This window comes from Chiloscyllium punctatum, chromosome 7, assembly GCF_047496795.1.
Source record: "Chiloscyllium punctatum isolate Juve2018m chromosome 7, sChiPun1.3, whole genome shotgun sequence".
NCBI lineage: Eukaryota > Metazoa > Chordata > Chondrichthyes > Orectolobiformes > Hemiscylliidae > Chiloscyllium > Chiloscyllium punctatum.
Window position 1 is genome coordinate 101199523 of NC_092745.1, and position 22673 is coordinate 101222195.

Here is a 22673-nt window from a genome sequence, read left to right on the forward strand (position 1 = left end):
CCCATACCCTTCCAAATCTTTTTTATTCATGCACTTATCCAAACATATTTTAAGTGTTGTAATTGTACTCACATCCACCACTTCCTCAGGAAGTTCATTTCACATGTGAACCACCACCTATGTAAAAAAAATTGTCCCTCGTGTCTTTTTAAATCTCTCTCCTCTCACTTTAAAAATGTGCCCCCAGCCTTGTAATTCCCCATCCTAAGGAAAAAAAAAGAACTACCATTAACCCTATTTATGCCCCTCATTATTTTATGAACTTCTCTGTCTTAAATAGGTGAATGCATATTCAGAGGTCATGCTGCCTGGTCCTAACTGTGCAATTCTGGTCTCCTTCCTATCGGAAGAATGTTGTTAAACTTGAAAGGGTTCAGAAAAGATTTTCAAAGATATTGCCAGGGTTGGAGGATTGGAGCTATAAGGAGAGATTGAACAGGCTGGGACTGTTTTCCCTGGAGCGTCAAAGGCGGAGGGGTGACGTTACAGAGGCTTATAAAATCATGAGGGGAATGGATAGGATAGATAGACAAAGTGGTAAAAACAATGACTGCAGATGCTGGAAACCAGACTCTGGAGTAGAGTGATGCTGGAAAAGCACAGCAGTTCAGGCAGCATCCGAGGAGCAGGAAAATCCGATGGACTTTCGGGAAAAAGTCCTTCATCATAGACAAAGTCTTTTCCCTGGGGTGTGGGAGTTCAGAACAAGAGGGTATAAGTTTAGGGTGTGAGGGGAAAGATATAAAAGGGATCTCAGGGGCAACATTTTCACACAGAGAGTGGTGCATTTTTGGAATGAGCTGCCAGAGGAAGTGGTGGAAGCTGGTACAATTGCAGCATTTAAAAGCCATCTGGATGGGTATATGAATAGGAAGGGTATAGAGGGATATGGGCCAAGTGCTGACAAATGGGATGAGATTAGGTTAGGACATCTGGTTGGCATGGACGATCAAAGGATCAGTTTTTGTGCTGTACATCTCTATGACTCTATGATTCTATGACTTTCCCACAAGGGGAAACAACCATTTTCCAAGACCCCGAAGAATTTTGTATGTTTTAATAAGGTTGCATCTCTCTATTCTAAATTGCAACCAGTTCAGGCCTAATATACTCAACCTCTCTTCACTAAACAATTGCTCCATAAATGGTAACAGCACATTGAACCTTCTCTGGGTTGCCTCCAATGCTAGTGTATTATTCCTTGAGACTCATAACTATTCACAGTATTCCAGCTGTGGTCTAATTAGTGCCTTATATAGTTTTAGTAAGACCTCCCTATTTTCATACTTCATTCTTTTGAAATAAAAACCAAATTCTACATGCTTTCCCAATTATCTGCTGAACTTACTTGAAGATTTAAGATGTAAGTTTACATTAAATGTTGTTGGATATTTTAGTTCTAGATATTCTTGAATGGTTATGCATAAGATCAATCTGAATTCCATTACATTTGTATGACATTTTTGATAGGTTTTAGCATAGCAGTTTACTTATTCTTTAAAGTTTATTGCTTGATAATTTCAATCAACACAATTGTAACATTAGTAAGTTGTCTAGTTTCATATTTCCTATATAACACTTGAAATGAATCCCTACTCTCATATATTCCTTGAGTGGGCTGTATAACCCAGAGAAAGAAATCCCAGACCCTTCAAATATCTGCAATCTCTACAATATGATTCATGGATGTTTTGTAGCTTCCTGCAGTCTTTGCCAATTTAAATAATATTCAGCTTTTGTATTCTTCAAACCAAAGTGCATATTTCCCCATATTATATTCTGACTGTCAAGTTTTGTCCACACAAATAATCTACTTAAATCCTTCAGCAGACTCTTTGAGTCATACTTGCCTACCCATCAATTTTTGTGTCATCTGCAAATCTGACTTTAGTATATTCACTTTCCTCAAATTGTTAACACAGAAAATAATTGTGGTCCCAGCACTGATCCCTGCAGCACTCCACTAGTTACAGGTTGCCATCTTGAAAACTCCCTCCTTATTCTAAATCTCTGTTTTGTATTGGTTAGCCAATCTTCTAGCCAGATCAATATACTATTTTCAATATCATGAGCTCCTATCTTATTAAGCAGCCTAATGTAATGTACCTCATGAAATGCCTTTGGGTTGTCCTTCTAGAACAGAGATGACAATATTTTTGTTTTTCAGACTTTGGAACCCTCCGCTACAAAAAGTGGTTACGGTGAGGTCATTGTCTATATATAAGGTGGAGGTAGATAAATTTTCAATAGGAATTAAGGGTTATCGGAAGTAGATGGGAATGTTGAAGTGAAGCAGAACTAGATGAACCATGATCCTACTGAATGGCAAAAAGAAACTTAAGGGGCTGAATGGTCTACTTTTGCCTCTAATTCATATGCTGCAATGCTCATATGGTATTTTGATCTTTGGGGAATATAAAAATCTATATGAAGTAATCTATCAAAGTGTGGGCTAATGTGATTATGCAGATCCTAGTGGAAGAGGACAGAGAAACTTTTGTGCAGCTTGATCAGCTAAAAGTCCTCTTAATTTTTTAAACACTATGAATTCTGTTAGAAACTGGTGCCGGTAATAGTGCGAAGGGGCAGTATCTGCTCAAAGAATTGCTACAGGGGCTCACAAGAAGCTAAGTGCCAACCGGATTACAAAGAAATGAAATGAAAACAATCATGAATAATTTAAATATTATTAATACAAATTACTGATCTGGAACTTGAAATCAGCCACTATCATGGTTGACATTCTTTAAACTTGATGTTTTGTATGTCCATTTATTAGGAAATTAGAACAAGATGTTCATGTGTTAACAAAATGCCCAACTGTCTGGACACCACCCAACAGCAACAATGCTGTCAGACAAAGTAGGGAAAAGTTCTGATCATGGAATATCAGTTAGCTTTGTCATGTCAGCTGTCCTATTAACAACTCCACAACAAGGGGCCAGTGTATGTAGCAAATCAAAGGTTCATTTGTAACAAAATCTGGTTAGAAATATAACATTGATTGTGAAATAAGTATAAATAATTAGACATACAGATGTTTAAAACATAAAAACGATGAGTTATGTAAAATCAGAAATTAATCATTAAAGATTCCATCACAACTATCAGGAAAAACCCACAAAGGACCACTTGAAAATCTGGATATGCCGAGAGGGGAACATGGAGATGATATATATGCCTAAGATAATAGAATAACATTCAGCACAGACAACAAAGAGGTATAAGCAGTAATCTAGTCACTGGAAATAAGGCCTGGAAAGAAACATGGCACCATCACACCTAGGCATGCAAAATTAAGATACAAAAGCAGCAATTGCTGGAGAAACTCTTCAGGCCTGGCAGCATCAATGGAGAGAAAAACAGAGTTAATGTTTTGGGTCCAGTCGGATTTCCAGCATTTACACACAATTCTTTGTATTTTTTTCATGAAAATAAGACATTAATTACAGAAGAGAGAGAGATTGAAATACCTGAAGCATCTGACTGATGAGAGATGGCAAAGGTAATGAGATATCAAGATCCTAAAATACTCATAGACAGAGAAATGAAACATCCCTTTTTATTGATAAATATGTACCAGATTCCTTTAAGATTGAAAAGATATGGCAGAGTTGAAATAAATCTCATGAGAGTCAAAAATATCAGAAACAAATTAATTAGGTGGAAGCTCAAAACTTCATGAAGGAATCTTCATGATGGAATGGAGAATGGAGAAATAATATTAATTGATACGGTCGCGCATGAAAATAAGAGGACTATACATAGAGGATTAACACTAATTTGTGAGAAGCAGGAAGCATCTAAACAACATAGAAAACAAATCCTTTCACTGAAATTTCAGAAATATTATGATCCATTGGACAATCCTTCTGAAAAGACATTTTCTCCCATTAAGAGAAAATATCTTACTCACTTGAAGCTTTAAGATATAAGTTTATATTGAATGTTATTGGATATTTTAATTTTAGATATTCTTGAATAGTCATACATAAGATCAAACTGAATTCTATTACATTTTGTATGACATTTTTTGATAGATTTTGTCATAGCAATTTACTTATTCTTTTAAAGTTTATTGTCTGATAATTTCACTGGGCAGCTCCAGTGGCCGAATGCATGAGACTTTGCCTTCCAGAGCTAGGGATTGTGGATTTAGGTCCCACCCGTGACTTCAGGCTGTTGGGTTAGCATGCTGGCTCAGTGGTTAGCACTGTTGCCTCACGGTGCCAGGGACCTGGATTTGAGTCTTGCTTCAGGTGACTGTCTGGGTGGAATTTGCATATTCTCCCTGTGTCTGCATGGCTTTCCTCCCACAATCCAAAGATGTGCAGGTTAGGTGAACTGACCATGCTAAATTGCCTATAGTGTTAATTGCATTAGTCAGAGGGAATGGGTCTGGGTGAGTTACACTTCGGAGGCTCAGTGTAGACTTGTTGGGCCAAATGGCCTGTTTCCTCACTGTAGATGATCTAATCTAAAATTGTAACAGTAAGTTGTCGAATTACATTTTTTTTCTATAACAATTGAACCCCTACTTTCATATACTTCTTGAGTGGGCCGTATATCCTGGAGAAAGAAATCCCAGACCCTTGAAATATCTGCAATCTCTATAATGTAGCTAAAGCTTATTAAACTTAAGCAGGCTATTCGGAGAAAGGTAACATTCTCAGGCAGCTTCTTCCCCGTTGGAATGGTGATGTGAATTGTGTAGCCTCAAGACTCAGCACTTGACTGATTAGCTTGAACCCAATGGACAGAAGTTATCAGGGAAATATTTCTGCTCTAAATTAGTTCTAAATAAGGGTTAAAAGCAAAACGTCACATTACATTAATAAGACCCACATGTGTACAGTCATCAATTTGGTAAAATGTTGCTCATTGTGCAGCCAGAGCCAAGGACAGGAGGGAGGACAGGGCAATAACGGGGAGAAAATTGGCAACTAAGGAAACAGAAAATAAATTTTGCAATTTATTATTTATGAGAATATTATAATCCTGCTGTGAGGACCCTCCTGGCCTGGGAGTCCTGGGTTCATGCACCACCTGTTCCAAAGGTGTATAATAACATCGCTGAACAAGTTGATAAAGAAAATAGGTTAAATAAAAAATTATAACCCTGCTGTATTAGCAAATTAGTCTCAAAATTCTCTATTCTAGTTGATTCAAATCTTAGAAAATAATTCTGTTTTGAGCTGAGGACAGTTTTCATTCACATAGTCAAGCTTACCAGAAGAATTCCACAACTAAAATACAGATTGCTGGAAAAACTCAGCAGTTCTGGCTGCATCTGAGGAGAAAAATCAGAGTTAACGTTTCAGGTTCAGGGACCTTTCCTCAGAACCCTGACCTGCTGAGCTTTTCCAGCAATCCCTACTTTTGTTTCTGATTTACAGCATCTGCAGTTTTTTTGGTTTTTATAAGAAAACACCATCACTGTACCTTTCTTTATTTTTAGCCTGTTCTTTTTGTTCTTTAGATGTCCCAGAAATTTCTGTTAAATTCGAAGTTGCAGTCGGCACAATCTAAAAATAAAATTAAGCTGATTAAATGCACACATTCTCACACATACAAATATTCCTGTCTGTCTTCTCTCAGTCTGAGAATTGATTCTACATATGGTTTACACACAGGGAAAACAGTACGTTATTGAATTGATACACTTTTTAGAAATGCAAAAAGAATATGATACAATTTTGATTTTATGGCTTTTGCTGTGAAGTCATAGTGTCTCTACCTCTGAGCCTGGAGGTTTAGGTTCAAGTCCCAACTGCTCCAGATGACATCTCTGAACAAACTGATCAGAAAATATAACTTTGGTTTGTCCTCTGCTCATGCAAAATGCAGAAATGTTCAACCAGTTCAGGATTTTACACATATTATCACATTTCAACAAAAATAGTTCTTTCAAAATGAGCTATGTTTGTATTAACAAAAACAAGGATTAGATTCCCTACAGTATGGAAACAGGCCCTTGGCCCAGCAAGTCCACATCGACCCACCCCCCTACCCTATATTTATCCCTGATTAATGCACCTAACACAATGGGCAATTTAGCATGGCCAAGTTACCTGACCTGCACATCTTTGGATTGTGGGAGGAAACACATGCAGACACAAGGAGAATGTGCAAACTCCACACAGACAATCATCCAATGTGGGAATAGAACCCAGATCCCTGCCGCTGTGAGGCAGCAGTGCTAACCACTGAGCACCCTGCCACCCAGCTGTGTCACTGGACCCAAAACGTTAACTCTGATTTATTTTTATAGATGCTGGAGATCTGCTGAGCTTTTCCAGCAATTTCTATTTTATTTCTGATTTACAGCATCTGTAGTTCTTTTGGTTTTTATGTTTATATTAGACTGTATGGAAACAAGGAATAAAATAAGTTAATCAGTCCTTCTCTTCTACAAACCATATATAATCTAATTATGGTGGATTTTGTCTGTTGAATCTCCAGAAGTAAAATTCTTCATCAATATTCGTCAAACATCAATGGTACCCATGCAGAAAATAGTCAAAGAGCAAAGTGCTGGAAACGCACAGCAGGTTAGGCAGCATCCGAGGAGCGGGAGAATCAATGTTTCAGGCATAAGCCTTTCATCAGGAATGTCAGAAAATAGATCTGATTCACATAATACCTGTTCATGAAGAATCCTGAGTAGTAACAGAAGTGCTGAAAATGTGTTGCTGGAAAAGTGCAGCAGGTCAGGCAGCATCCAAGGAACAGGAGAATCGACATTTCGGGCATAAGCCCTTCTTCAGGACGAAACGTCGATTCTCCTGTTCCTTGGATGCTGCCTGACCTGCTGCGCTTTTCCAGCAACACATTTTCAGCTCTGATCTCCAGCATCTGCAGTCCTCACTTTCTCCTCGAAGATAGTAACAGAAGTGGTCTGTAATTGATCACTATCTAAGGTAAAGTGTGAATTCCTGCTGTAGCTAATTTACTTGAATAAGTCAAGATGAACTCCACCCAACTGGACTGTCAGTGAATAGAAACTTATTTATTGGGAATAGAATGGGAAGGTTTGTTATACCAAAATTTGCATTCGGTTGCGAGTTACATATTAGTGAAGTTAGTTACAAGTTAGTGAAGTGCCTATTCAATTGATGCTGGATGGGTTACTACAGAAGATCATTTTGGTACAGAGTGTTGCAGCATCCCAAGGAGTCTTGCTTAGCAGTTGTCAAAGGAAGAATCCAGTGCATTAACCAATGCAAATGCTCTGTGCATAACAACTCAATATCTGAAAAAGCTTAATAACCTTATTAGACTTGTCAAGGTATAACGACATATCTCATTAATGCATATCAATGGGGTTGTGGTGGGATAATGAATAATGAAAATCTGAAATAAAATGCCAATCTAAAGGCCAATATGGAACAGCTATCAATTGTTTTAAAAAGCCATCTGGTTTACTGATGTTTTTTAGGGAAGGGATTCTGGTGTCCTTACCTGGTCTGGCCTCCAGAACCACACATGTGGTTGATGCTCCACTGCTCTCTGGGCAATTAGAATTGGGTAATAATTACTGGCCTAGACAACAACACTTACATCCCATGAATGAATAAAAAATATTAAACGTGTATTACAATCATAGTCACTTGCTCTCATGCTTGCATTGCTATGCATCATTTACAACTTTCAGACTCCCCCGGGAGCATTCCTAAACTCAGCCTTTGTTTATGCAATCAGCAAACTGAAAAACACATTTTTGTTTATGTATGATTCTGTCAAGTCATGATCGGCTACATGCTAACAACTGGATTTTTACAAAGAGATGATAGCAGAGCCAAAACTGTAACAGATTTTACCAGGTCCTCAGTATGTTAATTCAACACCTGTCATTTAACATATGGGCTTTGTCACAGAATACTTTTTAGTGACTTCCTGTGTTTCCATTCCATCGATCCAAAGAGTGTCTTCTGGTAAATCCCACTCACGAAGGTTACTCCATATGGAGCGCAAAGATAGAAGGTGAGTAGTAGGTGGCTGGAACAGGTCAGCTTTGTGAATGAGGTGCAGCACAAGTAGTTTCAACTGGCTTGTGTGTCTTCATCAGTTGGTGAACATGTGGGGAACAACATTTGTGATGAAGTGGCGAGGTTCCAGGAAAAATGATCAGTTACTTTGTGAATATTTATATACTTCAATATCACCGCATGTACCCACTTACCATTGTGACTCACCCATAACCCTGAGGAAATTTGATGCTGCTGCCTCTGAGTCATGATCACATAATGCACTGCATTCATTCAGTGCATACCTGACCTTCAATCATTTACTGATCTGTTCTGTTACCTCCTGTTGGAGATAAAGCATAAAAGGGAAGAGAGAGAAAGAGAGGACTTGATGTGAACCACCACGTATGATTACTGGTGGGGAAGAGGAGACCTTGGAGAAAGTAAAACATCTGCTCCTCTTTCAGCCAGAGATGGAGAGATTAGGAGCTACCAGTTAGCTGTTGATAGAATTACAAAATACATTTTCTGCACTTCCATGTTTTTCATAAATTACAAATGCTGACTTCACTACATCAATACATAGCCAATGAGAGAATTGAGTAGTATGATGCCAAGATTGTGATTTTTCCCATGACGAAATCATATCTCTTTCCTTTGTCCCCCAGGTTTTTCACACATACAACAAATGTCTCAGGAATTTCATAAGGACAATTGCTCATTCATTCTGATGACTCACTGCCAAAGCACCTACAGCAACACACCAATGCAAACAATCATATTTTGATGGGTCCAACTGCAAAGTTAATTGGTTTTTCACTTATGGAGGCAGCCGTGGAGACTCTAGGATGGGAGAAAGGGGGAGTGGCAAGCTTTTCTGAGGAAGGGTCACTCGACCCAAAACGTTAAATCTGATTTCCCCACACAGATGGTGCTAGACCTGCTTTTCCAGCAATTTCTGTTTTTCTTTCAAAATGCTTCCCAGCTGGATATTGATACTGAACCTAGGGGACTATCATTAATAAGGAGAATGATAGAGATGAATCAATAACTTATCTAATAGACATATGTATTGAATGTTTCTTTTGCTATCTTTAGGATGTTGAGGTCAAACGATGAATTGGACTCGAAAATGAGAAGTATTGATTGTGAATTAACATTTTCTACTCCCCTTTGCTCATTGTATTGCTGTTGTATCTGGAGCAGACCTTTTTCTCGAGAGATATTCCACCTGTGCCAGCTTGTTTCATGTATGTAAGCTCTAATTGCTGTTTCTTCAAGCCATAGTGTTTGTCGGATAGGATAGTGACATTCATATCTGTACCAAGCTTAAAGTTAATAAAATTTACATTAATCTACAGCAGTTCTGTCAAATTTAAATCAGTTAGAGCACGGATGTACCCAAGGAATGCCATGGCTACTTTTTCTAACGTAGGTATATTGGCTAATTTTGGTGTTTTTATATTGGCCGATTGGCATATTTTCTATAGGAGAGAGTTCTACAACATTAATCTCTTTAAATGGTTAAGTATTAGGTTTTTGCTGCTCTGAAACCATCTTTTATGTCTGCCCATCTTTTGAAAGTGACTAACAGTTTCACTGATGTTGCATTATTTAGCTGAAGCACTGTTTGTGGCAATGAGACTTTTTTGTCGCACAGTGCTGACTCTTAGTATTTGCTATTGGGTCCATTGCTTGTGTTGGCTTGTAATTTGTTTCTGAAGAGTGTTTGCATCTGATAAAGTGGACAGATTCTGTTGGTCTCTGTTTTCTGCTCCTCTCAGGATTTGTCTGTGATTCTTCCTGGTTTCTCCATCCAGCACAATTTGAACAGCTTTCTTTAAAATCAAATTCTTTTTGGACTGTAAAAATTCTGACACTGACTCATCAACAATACCAACACTGTTTCTTCTGAATTCTGCTTTCAAAGCTCCACAGTTAAAGTTTGTTAAAGAGTTAAAGAGTCATCAATGAAATTATATAGATGCTAACCTCTTTTGGTAAATCTTGCTCTTTCAATGATTTATTTGATCTCAGATTGAAATTAATTATCAAACACTGTTTTCATTTCTTGAAAAGTAGCTATGCCTTCGTTTGTATTTACCAACTGCTGATGTCATCAGCTGTTGGACCTACTGAATACAAAAGTATATTTACTTAATCAGTTTGGTATTTAGCATTTAAGCTAAAGCAATTCTGTATCTGGGAACATTTTTCCTCAAAGATTTCTAATCCTGTGTGTTATTTGACCAGTCTCTAACATTCAATCTTGCTGACAATATTATTTCTCCTGCTATTACTTCTTCAAGTGACTATTCTTATTAACTTAAAGCTGTTTTAAATGTTGCAAAATCTAAATGTTCCTCTGTTCTGTTTGCTTCAAAGACTTGCCATGAATGGTGCTGGTCTTCCTCCACTGACATTTGGTTGAACACGTCTAATGTGCCACCCATCCTGATCTTGTCAGTTTCAAAGCCCTTATTGTTGAAAAAAATCTGCAAAACCTTCATCAGTGCATACTGAGGCAGCAGCTGCAATAAATAAGGCTTTATTCAATTAGCACAATGAAAAGTTTAAATGCCACTTAAACTGCTGCTCAAACTTGCCTTTGTTTTCCTGTCAATTTCTCAAAGTCCAGTAAACCTGTACTGCACATGTTACATTTTGAATGGAGTTAAATGCAATTTGAAAAGACCCCATTGATGATTTTAAGGATAGTAATTGCATTTATAACTACCTGCCTGCCTGTAGCAATTAAATCCCTTACTACATCACATAGGTTCCTTATTAATATTTAAATACGCTTCTACTAAAACTGAAAGTAAGTTGTTGGAACCACATTGTGATCCTGACTGAAAATTGAAAAATCTTCCTCACCCATCTATTCCCAACTGATCTCGTCTTATGGATTAAAATGTTCCAGTTAAGTGCTCTACATAGCTTCCATTCTTGTTGGAAATATTACTATTTCTGAATAGAAATATCTGACAGCATTAAAGTCCAGTTATTACAAATTCCTATAAAATATGTTAAATGTAATTCTACCACACAGTGTGATGCAGGTCTCTACTGTGTTTTGATTCCAGACAAGGCATTAAGCTAGGCTATTGGAAGATGTCATTTATTAGGCCAAATAATTGACACAAAGAAGGGAATAATGAAGTGTGAGAATGAATATGAAATACAAATAGAAATATGTAACATGTGCTTTCCCTGGTAAACATTAATAGTGAAAATGGAACACTTAATTTTCATTGGTACAAGTAGAAAGACTTAAGAGTAGAATAATAGAAGTGTGGATGCTACATAAGTAAATTTCCTTAGATTCAATGTTTTCATTTTAGAGCAGTTTCTGATGTAGCTCAGCGAGTTTCAAATTTGCTATGTTGGCAACTTTGAACGTTGTTTTGGAGCATATGTGACATGCACAGAAATAATTATTGAAGACACTTGTAAATTTCAGCAGTACCAGGAATAGATGTGATTGGAGATGTCGCTAATTTTACAGGACAATTGATTCTCTTCAAGAAGGAATAAAGATATTGCATTTGAGCTCCAAGTTGAAGAACTTTCAGATCAATTCAGTAGTTGCTCCATGTTCCACTCGGGCCTCCCAATTCAAAATGAATAAGTTAAACTTTAGAAGCACACAGGTCATGAAACAACCAGACAATAAACCTCACCATTTTTGGTTCTGTAAAATCATTTGTTACTATAGAGGTTCATGGTTCCATCTCTAACTTTTTCCTTCCTTTTGCCATAGAAACCCATTCTTTCAATAAAGTTTTCCTATAAGTTGTTGTGAATGGTTGTAGGTGTGACTGAGAAGATGGTGAAAAACAGAAAACGTACAGATAATGAAAGATGTAGCAATTACACATTTAACCTTTAATAAGTTCATTTCTAGTAAAGATTGCCATAAATCATACTTACCTACATACAGATACTAATAGATTAAATACCATAAGACATAGGAGTGGAAGTAAGGCCACTTGGCCCATCGAGTCCACTCTCCCATTTAATCATATGTGATGACATCCCAGAGCCTATTCACCATGAATGGATTGTGAGTGTTGCTCTAGTTTATATAGTATAGTGAAGTGTGCATTAGTGTGGAACTTACCATGGATGCAATGGACCCTTCCCGATGAAGGGGTCTTGCCCAAAACATCGATTATCCTGCTCCTCAGATGCTGCATGACCTGCTGTGCTTTTCCAGCAGCCCACTCTCAACTCTGATCTCCAGCAGTTGCAGTCCTCAATTTCTCCCTAACACAATAATTGACAAGACTGGACATCTGCTCCAGTCTGTTGTGGACCAGACCAGATCCCTTCAAAATATTTTAGGAAGGTAGCCTAGACCTAATTTTTAAAGGCAGACATAAAGTGCCCTATTCCAGATGTGATGTGACTGGTCAAACTACTCGATGTTAAGCAAAGCACAAATTATTTAAACACTACAGTTAAAATACAAAGAAAAGAAAGAGGAATGTAGAATAACTTTACTATTGGAAAACATAGCCAAATAATACATACTGGACCTATTACTAATTAACTGTTCCAATATAATGACAGACCACAAACAAACCCCTTGGCGAAAAGGAAAATTCAGACACAGATTCCCACAGATTCTCATAGAGTCTTAGAGTCATAGAGATGTACAACGCGGAAACAAACCCTTCGGTCCAACTTGTCCATGTCGACCAGATATCCCAACCCAATCTAGTCCCATCTGCCAGCACTGGCCCATATCCCTCCAAACCCTTCTTATTCATATACCTATCCACGTGCCTTTCAAATGTTGCATTTGTACCAGCCTCCACCACTTCCTCTGGCAGCTCATTCCATACACGTACCACCCTCTGCGTGAAAAAGTTGCCCCTTGTATATCTTTCCCCTCTCACCCCAAATCTATGCTCTCTAGTTCTGGACTCCCCCACCCCAGGGAAAAGACTTGTCTATTTATCCTATCCATACCTCTCATAATTTTGTAAACATCTATAAGGTCACCCCTCAGCCTCCGACACTCCAGGGAAAACAGCCCCAGCCTGTTCAGCCTCTCCCTGTAGCTCAAATCCTCCAATCCTGGCAACATCCTTGTAAATCTTTTCTGAACCCTTTCAAGTTTCACAACATCTTTCCAAACTAATCCAGGTGGAAAAGGATCAAGAGAAAACGCAGAGAGTGTAGCAGCAGGAGACATTACTGAAGCTTCCAAGTCTTTTGAGATCCCAATAACCTCTGATGCTACTGGGAAAAACAAAACCCAGAAATCTGGATCTGTGAGAGGTGTTGATGCCCATTCAGGCTGTTTAAAAAAAAGGTCTAGGTTGCTCACACAAATTGTCTCAGTAGCCAGTGTAACACTTCTGCCTTACAACTTCTCTTCAAATAAAAACAGGACAAAATAACCTTTTAAAGTGACAGCATCGTCACAAGTCCCATATTCACTACTTGGTCCACAGCCTTGTGTGCTATTATATTTCAAGTATTCATCTCAGTAATTCTTAAATATTGCAATGGTTCTCACCTCTAACAACATTTCAGGCAGTGAGTTCCAGATACCCACCACCCTCAAGGTGAAAGAAGTTCTTCTTAAACCTCCTATAAACCTCCTCCCTCTTATCTTAAATCTATGCTTCCTAGTAACTGACCCCTCCACTAAGAGGAGAGATTTATTCTTTTCAACAAATACAGAAATTTCTGGAGAAACTCAGTAGGTCTGGCAGCATCTGTGGAGAGAGAGAGAGAGAGAGCAGAGTTTACATTTTTGGTCCAGTGACTCTTCTTCACAACTGAAGAACTTGGATTCTGATGACGTGCCTCTGGTCACAAAAAGTTAACTCTGCTTACTCTTCACAGATGCTGCCAGACCTCCACCTATTTCTGGTTTTGTTTCAGATTTCCACATTCACAGTTTTTTCTGTTTTTTATTATTCCTACCTATGTCACCCATAATTTTGTACACGTCAGTTAGGCTCCCCCTCAACACCTCTGATCCAAAGAGAACAACACTAACTTATGTAGTCTTTCTTCATAGCTGAAATGCTCCATCTCAGGTAGCATCCTGGTGAATCTCCTCTGCACCTGCTTGACAGCAATCATGTCCTACCGAAAATGAAGTGGCCAAAACGGCACACATTACTGCAGCTGTGGTCAAATCAATGTCTTATGCAGCTCCATAATAACTTCCTAACTCATGTATTCTATACTGTGCCTAATAAAGACAAGTATCCCATTTGCCCTGTTAACCACCCTATCCATCTGTCCTGTTGCCTTCAAGGATCTATGTATATACTTACCAAGGTCAAGTTGATCTTCAGTACTATCTAGGGTCCTACCATTCATTGCACACTCTCTTGCTTTGTTAGCATTCCTAAATGCATCTCCTCTCACTTTTCAGGATTAAAATCCACCTGCCATTGTTCTGCCATCTGACCAGCCTGTCTATATCTTCCTGCTGTCTAAAGCTTTCCTCCTCACTATTTACCACACGGCCAATTTTTGTATCATCTGCCAACTTACTGATAAAACCTCCTATTTTTGTGTCTAAATCATTAATGCAAGGTAAAGGTAAATGCATCATAGTGCTCTTCTCTCATCAGAGAGATGACTGGTGGTGGTTTAAGCTGACAGTCACCATACCTCACGTGAGGGGAGAGGTTGAGAAAGAGGAATCCTTCATTGGTAACATCAGCCAGAGTGGGAATTGAACTCATGCTTTTGGTATTATTCTACATCACAAACTGACCATCCAGTTAACTGAGCTAACTCGTCCCTTAACAAAACAAACACCAAGGACAGCCTTGAACCCTGTAATCTGTCACTCAGCACAGATAAAAAGAACTTTCATCCAGCACCCTCACCCTCCTATCACTCAGCCAATTTTGGATTCAATTTGCCAATTTGTCCTGGATCTTACCTCTTGACTAGTCTCTCATGCAACACTTTGTAAAACACTTATCAAAGTCCATGTGGACCACATCAGCTGTGCTACCTTCATCCACACACCTAGTCACCCCTCAAGAAAACTCAATCAAATTTGACAGACATGATCTTCCTCTGAAGAAGCCATACTGATTATTCTCAAGTAATGTTGTCTCTCCAAGTGGAATAAATTCCGTTCCTCAGAATTTTTTTCCATAAGCTTCCTATTTCTGATGTTAGACTCACAGGCCTGTAGTTGCCTGGTTTATTACTACCACTCTTCTTGAACAATGGTACCACATTAGTTGTCTTCTAATCACTTAGCATATTTCTAGAGTCCAGAGAGGATTTGAACATTTATGTCAATCTCCTTCCTTGCCTTCTACAGTAACCTATAGGATGCATAGCATCTGGGCCTTGGATGCAACCAACCTGCTAAAATGACTAATACCTCCCTCTTCTCAATGCTAATTTGTTTAAGTTTATCACAATCGCCCTCCAGGATTACTAAATCTACTTCGTTCTTCTCAACGATGAAGACAGATACAAAGTAATCATTTAAAACCTCATCGATATCTTTGGACTCCACAGATACATTGCCTCTTTATCCCTAATGGAGCCCCATTCTTTCCCTGGTTATACTCTTTCCTTTAATATACTTAAAAATGACTTTAGATTTTCATTTATTTTACCCACTAGTGTTTTTGCCATGCCCCTTTTCATGCTCGTAATTGCATTTTTAAGTAACCCTGTACACATCTGACACTCCTGTAGGATTTCTATTGTTTCAAGCCCTTGATATCCACCATAAACTTCCTCTTTTGACTTCTGGTGATATCATTCACCAACCAGCTGTCAGAAGTTTAACATTCTTTACTTTTGTACACAAATTCTTTTGTCATGGAGGCTAACATAGAATTTGCTTTCCTAATAGTATTCAGCATCAGCACATTTTTTGCGAACTGAGTACAAGATCTACCTGATTCCGCTCACCTGTATTTCTCAGTCACTCAGCATTTAAAATATTCTACCTTTCTATTCTTTCTAGCAAAATGGATAGCTTCATGTTTCTTCACATTATATTCCTTTGGCCATGTTCTTGTTGATTTATTTAACTTGTCTAAATCCCTTACTTGTCTCTTTGCATTGTCATCAAAACTAACTTTCCAATCAAAGTTTGCATGATGAACAAAGTTGGAAACAATTCTCTCTGTCCCCTCAGCAATGTCATTGATCTAGAGTGCATACACCTGAGACTGATTAATAAACAGAGTCACTGATAGTATTACGCATCTTATTCTGCATGACAAATATTTGTGCTATTAAGTAATCAAAAATGAAGGGTTACGTAGTTCAATTTTGAACAATTGAGGAACTTGTCAGCTTTTATACTGTGGAAAGTATTTTTTTAAGTCAATATGACTTCAAGTAGATCAGGTTGAACGGCACAGTGGATGAACTGAATTAGATAATGGAAGTGAAGTAGTTTAATTCCATTTCTCATTCCACCACCTCAACACCGCTCAATGGTTTGGTTTATGTTCCTATTTTTACCAACCTTTGTCCCAGAGTTAACAGCTGCTGAATACTTTTTGAGCTTCTTTTTAACCTTGAACTTTTCACATGCTTCTTGTGTATCTGAAAAAATAAATATCTTAAAGTTAACCGGCACGTATTTATTTGGCAGCAGCGATGCCACATATTAAGATGGGGTAGAGTACCAAGAGTAACACATGAGGCAAAAAATAGTGAAATGGAGGCAAATTCACTAGAAAAGTGAGCAGGGTCCCTTACAGGTGGATGCTCCAACCTGGCTGAATTTCCTATATTCATAATGCTGAGGAGAACCAATACACCTGTTTGTAGTGAGAAACAACTTCCCTAAAGATATTACGACAAAACTTTTAAGTGGGGATCATGTTCACCAAGTATGAATGCTTATTTTGGCAGAGGCTACATGCTCTGCTCAACACTGAAATTTCTAAAAAAAACTGATCTTGACTGTTCTGCTAAACTAAATTGTTCACATCTCCTCCTCTCTTTGTTTTTAATCTGAGAACATTCAATTCTTCATGAATCCCTTACTTAGGACGTCTCTTGATGATAATTGGAAAGAATGAAAACATTGAGAAACTTCCAGTGGAAGCTGAAAGGGGAATGTTTCGCAAAATCCTATAGAGCAAAGGTTCTTGTTTTGTGTTTATTATTGAAAGGTTAAGTTTCATAACACACCAACTCTCCTGTCAATCAAAATTCTGCACCACTATTCATACTATGTTGGCATAATAATTCACTTGTAATAGTGATAATCTGATTATGTTAATTCTATTAATTAAGCAAGTCCCATTCTCTGCCAGGTAGAACATAAGAAACATCAAACCAATGTATACAGGCAAATCAATGTCCAGATTTATTTACAGGTTGAATAATATGCTGAAGCAGTAAGACAACAGAATATTAAAACAGCAAAACTTAAAAATAATAACATTAGCATAATTCTTTGTGATGCCAATATATAGAACATGTTTCAACCAGCCTGGTGAAAAACAGGGCTCTGGGACACAATCGGGTTTAGAAGAAACTACAACAGTATACATTTACTGTTGCAAATTCTAATACATTAATGGAGTTCACGTATCTTTCCAGAATGAAAAATTGTAGAAAAATCCCACAAAATTTGGGATTGCTTTGAAGACATAGAACATTTTTAGATTACTTACAGTATAGAAATAGGCCCTTCGGCCCAACAAGTCCACACCGACCCATTCCCCTACACCTAACACTACGGGCAATTTAGCATAGCCAATTCACCTAACCTGCACATTTTTGGACTGTGGGAGGAAACCGGAGCAAACCCACACAGACACAGGGAGAATGTGCAAACTCCACATAGACAGTCACCTGAAGCGGGAATTGAACCCGGGTCTCTGGCGCTGTGAGGCAGCAGTGCTAACCACTGTGCCACCGTGCCGCCACAACAAAGAACGATACAGCGCAGAACAGGCCCTTCGGCCCTCGATGTTGCGCCGACCTGTGAACTACTCTCAGCTCGTTCCCCCTACACTATCCCAAAATCTCCCATGTACTTATCTAAGGATTGTTTACATCTCCCTAATGTGGCTGAGACAGTGCTAACAATCTCTGTAATGAAGGATACAAACAGTAGAGCAACTGTAGTGAAGGTTAATGGCTCTTACCACATCTCATCTGAAGATGTTATGATGAAGCAGTCCTTGCAAGCTGAACTACCTTCACAATAACAATAACTTTGTAAGCACTGAAAAGATTTTCTGTTCATCTCAATAAATTTATTGTGGTTAATTACTCGATTTATAAAGACTCTTCTCATTCGTTTCATGATTTGTATTGCATTCTCCAGCACTTGTGAAGTACTTCATGTTTTGTATCCTTATTTATTTACAAATAAATGTGTTAGTTATTATGGTCAATGTAATATCTACCAATTAAAGGCACAATTCAAACACAAGGGACTTGATCTGATTCACTAAACTAATTACTAGAACTAAGGTTAGCCTTCAGGCCATGAAACCTCCTGAAAGGAAGATTACCATCAAAAATATAGCTTCCAGATCACAGGGGGCAGTTCTGCTTACAGAAACTGATGTGAGCCTGTTGAGAGGGAAAATAGTTCTCTGAAAAACAGAATTAGAACACTGGCTGAGTTGAAATAACACAACTCAAGTCAGCCTGAGTCGATTCACATCCTTAAGGATTTAAGAAATTACAGCAAAGCAAATCCATATGTGTCCATCCCACTAGAAGCACATATGTTGTTGCAGTGTTAGGACTACTGCAAATTGTGGCTAATTTCTAAATGTATTCCTTATACTGCACAGTAAGTGAAAGGTGATAATAGAAACTACAGCACTGAAATAGTTATTCAGTCCATCACTCCTGTAAAAATCATTGTTTCTTTCAACTGGAATTACCCGTCAAATCTCTTTTTTTTTGTCCCTTGCCTTTTTTTCTTTATTTTCTTATGGCATGTGTATGGTGTGTGGCAAGGCCAGCATATACTGCTGATTCCTAATCGACCTTGAACTGAACAGCTTGCTAGAACACTTGAGAAGGCAGACCACAATCAATCTAATTGTTGAGGTCTGCAGTTGTATGTAGGTCATATAGGTGGCATATTTCCATCTCCAAAAAACCAGTTATTGTGGTTTGGTAGTACAGAACCTGAGTACTGCTGAAGAAAGACACAGTTTGTCAAAGATTTGCATTCTTGTATTCAGGACAGTTCACAAGAAATACCAAAATAAAGAAAAATCCACATTTAAATATGAGACCTGATTGGTTGACCAGTGGACTCTGATTAGTAAAGCTATGGCCATAAAGAATCTGTCAGTTAATGGTGAATGACAGTTAACTGCCAAACTTTGGTTAAATTTAATATTAGACAGGTTGACTGTAATTAGTCAAAGCACTGCCCTGAGAAATGATCCAGTCCTCACCTATTTTGTTGTGTTGAAATAGATGTAGTGTGCACACATGTTCCATCCATCTGCAAAGAATGGGTTCCTGTGTATATGTACCTTGTAATACATACAAGTGCATCACAAAGTGAGCCCAAGTGAAAATCTTTAATTTATTGTCAGCATAGTTCTTCACAGACTTAGGATTATTTAACAAGTGCTGTCCAATCACAGAATCATATTGAATGTTGGGCATTGTTGTGAGGTTTGCAAGTGCAACCTGATTGGGGTCAGTCAGTATTTTGCTTAATGCATGATGCACGTGTTTCAAAACTGAACAAAATTGTTGGCAGCCATTTTTTAGTTTATTTCTCAGGGCAAAGATGAAACAGAGCAGACATAATATTCATTTAAAATTTAAACAAAACTTGGCTTTGGCTGACAGTTAACGCTCAATCTTCAGTAACTGTTATAGCTAGGTTTCAACGCTGAAAATGTGTTGCTGGAAAAGCGCAGCAGGTCAGGCAGCATCCAAGGAACAGGAGAATCGACGTTTCGGGCATCCTGAAGAAGGGCTGATGCCCGAAACGTCGATTCTCCCTTTCCTTGGATGCTGCCTGACCTGCTGCGCTTTTCCAGCAACACATTTTCAGCTCTGATCTCCAGCATCTGCAGTCCTCACTTTCTCCTCCTAGCTAGGTTTCAAGCCTAGCGCCTGCTACTATTCATATTTCTCAGTGAGAATGAGGACCTGCATTGCCAGGTTTTAAATATTACCAGTCAGCTCTTCAATGGACCATCGTATTGCTGCTGGGATCATTGGCGAGTGAAGCACTTGCTGCACGGCTGACTATGTTAAATTATTGACTAGTTGCATTTGCAGGTTATATTGTTATCAGTTGTACCTTCATTTGTGAATTTCAAGTCAACACCTTCTTCTCCAGGTGCCCATGATGTGAATCTGCATTAATAAGTATGATTATTGTCATTATTACACAGAATTTCAATGCATAAAATGTATGGTCATGAAACAATCGTCACATCTAAGAAACTGTATCCAACATTTAAGCAAGTATGGCAATAAGGAGTTCTAGCAAAATTGAGTTATATGAAGAAGCCCACAGCAGGATCTGAACAACTACAAGGCTTCAGATAACAAAGGACAGTGGTCACAGAGGTCGGATAATGGTCATTTAAATCGAAAGCTCAACCAGTTTTAGATTAGATTAGATTAGATTACTCATCTAATCTTGCTTTATCCTTTAATTGCACAACTCCCCAGGAAGAGTAACCAAAAGCGTGTCCAAATAAATAGGCGTTAAGAAGGGTCTTGCAGAGGGAGAATGAGGTGAAAAGATGGAGAAAGAGGGAATTCCATAACATAGAGCTGAGATGGTGGAAGGTATAGGAACCAAGAATTGGCAAAGGGGCTGAAACATTCAAGGAACTGTACTTCACATAGTGAGCTCAAGTGAAAATCTTTAATTTATTGTCAGCATAGTTCTTCACAGACTTAGGATTATTTAACAAATGTTGTCCAATCACAGAATCATATTGAATGTTGGGCATTGTTGTGAGGTTTGCAAGTGCAACCTGATTGGGGTCAGTCAGTATTTTGCTTAATGCATGATGCACGTGTTTCAAAACTGAACAAAATTGGTGGCAGCCATTTTTTAGTTTATTTCTCAGGGCAAAGATGAAACAGAGCAGACATATTCATTTAAAATTTAAACAAAACTTGGCTTTGGCTAACAGTTAACGCTCAATCTTCAGTAACTGTTATAGCGAGGTTTCAACGCTGAAAATGTGTTGCTGGAAAAGCGCAGCAGGTCAGGCAGCATCCAAGGAACAGGAGGGTGGATGGGTTGTAAAAGTGGAGAAGATGGTGAAGAATTTAGGTTATTCAGAGTCTTAAGCTCAAGCTTGGAAATATAAAGTCCAATGGTTTGGAGATTGGAAACTAATGTCAGTCAATAAGGGTGAACAGGATAGTAGCAGCAGAGTTTTAAACTTGCTACTTTTATGAATGGTGAAGAATAGCCAACTAGAAGATCTATTAAATAATTAAGGGTTTCATTGACTGGTGAATTGGGTTGGGACAGAAACCAGCAAATTACAGATGGAAATGGACAGTCTTCATTAAGAATATCATAGAAGTGTTATGGCACAGAAGGAGGCAATTTGGCCCATTGTGCCTGCATCAGGCTATGGAATTGAACATTTGGAATAGACTCGAAAGAAGGTGTTCAATTTTCAGAAAAGCTGATTCAACCTGAGGCAATTGGCAAGGAGGGAGATGGAGTCATTAGTAAGGGAAAGGGGACTATGGTTAAACTGAAGACAATTGCCTGAAAACTATCAATGTCCACTGAGTTAAGGTTAAAAATTATACAACACCAGGTTATAGTCCAATAGGTTTATTTGGAAGCACTAACTTTCAAAGCACTGCTCATCAGATGATTGTGGACACTGAAACTGACATCAACTTCGGGCTACACACATGTACAGTAATCTCGAAACTACGAATTAGCTAGCTGTGATTATATGCTTCTCTGGACGGTGAGCCCTAACTGCACAGCACATTTAAAGGAAATCAGTTGAATTGAAATTTGACTCATACACTGTTACACTTGTGGCAAAAACGTGCCTTGTTGAATGAAGTGTGAATGGGTTTTTAAATGGGATGCGAGTTTCGTAATTTCTGCTAAATATTCTCACTGGCCCTGAAAAACTAGTTTTGTAGTTGTGGAATGTCAATTTTTACCAAAATTATACAAAATTTCACAATTTAATTTGCTATCATTTTTAATAGCTTTTTCACTTTAGAAATTAATGCATAATCTTTATTTTAATTTACTTGCAGTGGATTATCTTATTACTGAAAATTTACATTGAATTTAGTGATACTTACTACTTATAAATTGATTGATTGGCTGGTTTGCTGAAATATTTCAGCATGTTTCGTTACCAATATACCTGCCTGCTGGATTCACTGCTGCTGTACACCAAGAGATCCCAGATCATAGCATCTGATTTAAACTAGCATCGGGTAAGGACAAAATCCATGCCAAAGCTATCACTCAATCTTTAAAGGCAACATTCTTTGAGGCCAGCTACAAACACTCTTGCTTCAATGCTGATTGCAAATGTTGGGTTAATAGCTTTAATTGTTCCAATATTCAGCTGGAGGAAAATGCGGCTCATCTATTACTGGATATCAGACAAGCAGTTTGATAGAGGCAATGCATGGGTCATGCTAGATGGTCCAAAGATATTTGTAGAAATCATTTGTGCATGTGTAGAAGCTGTGTATGCAGATAAGGTCATCTAGAAGCAGCATAAG

At 38.2% G+C, this 22673-nt stretch overlaps 1 protein-coding gene across 1 annotated transcript in view; it reads right to left on the bottom strand.

Annotated features, from left to right (window-relative positions):
* Positions 1-22673, bottom strand: part of LOC140479360 (uncharacterized) — a 108149-nt gene that overhangs the window by 48564 nt on the left and 36912 nt on the right. The window contains exons 10-12 of the mRNA XM_072573270.1: positions 20236-20291; positions 16453-16532; positions 5443-5525 (exon numbers count right to left, since the gene is read on the bottom strand). Of these exons, the coding sequence (XP_072429371.1) occupies positions 5443-5525; positions 16453-16532; positions 20236-20291 (219 nt within the window). The remainder of the gene's footprint in view (positions 1-5442; positions 5526-16452; positions 16533-20235; positions 20292-22673) is intronic.